This window comes from Temnothorax longispinosus, chromosome 11 (assembly GCF_030848805.1).
Source record: "Temnothorax longispinosus isolate EJ_2023e chromosome 11, Tlon_JGU_v1, whole genome shotgun sequence".
NCBI lineage: Eukaryota > Metazoa > Arthropoda > Insecta > Hymenoptera > Formicidae > Temnothorax > Temnothorax longispinosus.
In genome coordinates, this window is record NC_092368.1 from 10,697,419 (window position 1) to 10,699,263 (window position 1,845).

The window sequence follows — 1,845 nt, forward strand, 5'->3', positions numbered from 1 at the left end:
GTGAGAAGAGAACTAAGGAAATGGAGAAAAGGAAAAAGAGAGGCCGAAAGATATAGAGAAGGAAGGAGGAAGTATAGGGAAATGTGCAAAAGAAAGAAGAAGGAGGAGAAAGAAAGGATGATTAGAGAAATAGGAGAAGCGAGAACGGAAGGAAAGGTATGGGAATTGATAGGCAGAGTGAGGAAGAGAAGGAAGAGGATAAACGAAGAGATAAAACCGGAGGAGTGGAAGAAATATTTCATGGAATTAATGGGTGGAGTGGAGAACAGGGTGGTGAAAGAGGGAAAGGAGAAGGGGGCAGACAAGAAGAGAAAGAGATAGAACTGGAGGAGGCAAGAATGGTAATAAAGAAACTGAAAACAGGAAAAGCAATAGGCAATGACGGGATACCGAACGAGGCGTGGAAATTTGGAGGAGAAGAAATGGTGAAATGGATATGGGAAATATGCAAACGGGTCTGGAGGGGGGAAGGCTGGCCGGAGCAATGGAAGGAAGGTGAGATAATCCCAATAGTAAAGAAAGGAGAACGGCGAGAGGTGAAGGACTATAAAGGGATAACTATCATGTCCTCGATGTACAAAATTTACACGGCAACATTAGCGGAAAAGATAAGGAAGGAGGTAGAAATGAAGAAATTGATCCCCGATAACCAAGCAGGATTTAGAAAAGGAATGGGGACAATGGATCAAATATTCGCTTTGAATTACATGGTGAATAGACAATTAAGAAAAGAGAAAGGAAAGATGACGGTACTGTTTGTGGATTTGAAGGCGGCATTTGACTCAGTGGATAAAAAAGTATTAAACAAGGCAATGAGAGAGAGAGAGGAGTGAGACAAGGACTACTAGACAGGGTAGAGAGGTATTAAGAAAAACAAAGAGCAGAGTGGGAAAGGAAGGAGAGAGTGGAGGACAATTTTGGACGGCGAAGGGTTTGAGACAAGGATGCCCGCTAAGGCCAATATTGTTCAATTTATTAATCGCAGACATAGAGGATTACATAAAGAAGGGCAGATGGGGAGGCATAAGATTAAGAGGTGAGAAGATATACACCCTAATGTACGCAGATGATATAGCACTGTTAGCGGAGGAGGAACAGGACATGAGGTTAATAATAAGCAGGTTAGAGGAATATCTAGATGGGAAAATTTTAACATTGAATATAGAGAAGACAAAGATAATGAGGTTTAGAAAAGGAGGAGGAAAGAAGAAGAAATATGACTGGAGATGGAAGGGAAAGAAGTTAGAGGAGGTCAATGAGTTCAAATACCTGGGGTATACGTTGAAGAAGAATGGAGGACAGGAGGCGCATATTAGAGAGAGAAGAAGGAAGGCAGCAAGAGTAATGAGAGAAGTGTGGGGGATAAGGAAAAGGATGAGGAAAAAGGACTGTAAAAGAAGAATCTGGCTACATGACACCCTGATATAGACGGTGATGGAATACGGGGCAGAAATATAGGGATGGAAGGAAAGGAGGGAGGTAGAAGGTATTCATGAGAGATATCTCAGATGGGTACTTGGATTAAATTGGAGGACGCCAGGATATATGGTTAGAGATGAAATAGAAAGGGAAAAGATGAGAGCTAGAGCAAGTAAGAGAGCATGGAAGTTTGAAAGAAAACTGGAAGAAGGCAAAGGAGGAGAAATAGCGAGAAAATGTTTGAAAGAAATGAAAGAGAGATGGAAGAGGGGAAGGATAATAGGAAGATGGGAGCAGGAGAGAAAAGATTATCTGGAAGGGATCGGGATAGAAGTGGAAAGGGAGAAGGAGTTAGAAGAGAAGGCATTGGAGAGGAAAGAGAAATGGAAAGAGAAACAAGAAAGGGTGGAAAAGATCATGGGATCG

At 42.0% G+C, this 1,845-nt stretch overlaps 1 protein-coding gene across 1 annotated transcript; it reads left to right on the forward strand.

Annotated features, from left to right (window-relative positions):
* The first annotated feature begins 338 nt into the window (after positions 1-338).
* LOC139821391 (uncharacterized) lies at positions 339-1,428 on the forward strand. The gene is made up of 2 exons (XM_071792396.1): positions 339-495; positions 986-1,428. Exons 1-2 carry the CDS (start codon positions 339-341, stop codon positions 1,426-1,428), a joined length of 600 nt encoding a protein of 199 aa, XP_071648497.1.
* The last annotated feature ends 417 nt before the right edge of the window (positions 1,429-1,845 follow it).

What these genes read in the sequence shown, in the direction of transcription:
- LOC139821391 (XM_071792396.1), top strand. Translation starts at nt 339, where the DNA reads ATGGTAATAAAGAAACTGAAAACAGGAAAAGCAATAGGCAATGACGGG. An exon ending in GCCGGAGCAATGGAAGGAAG is followed by an intron (nt 496 to 985) that starts GTGAGATAATCC and finishes TATTAATCGCAG; the next exon opens with ACATAGAGGATTACATAAAG.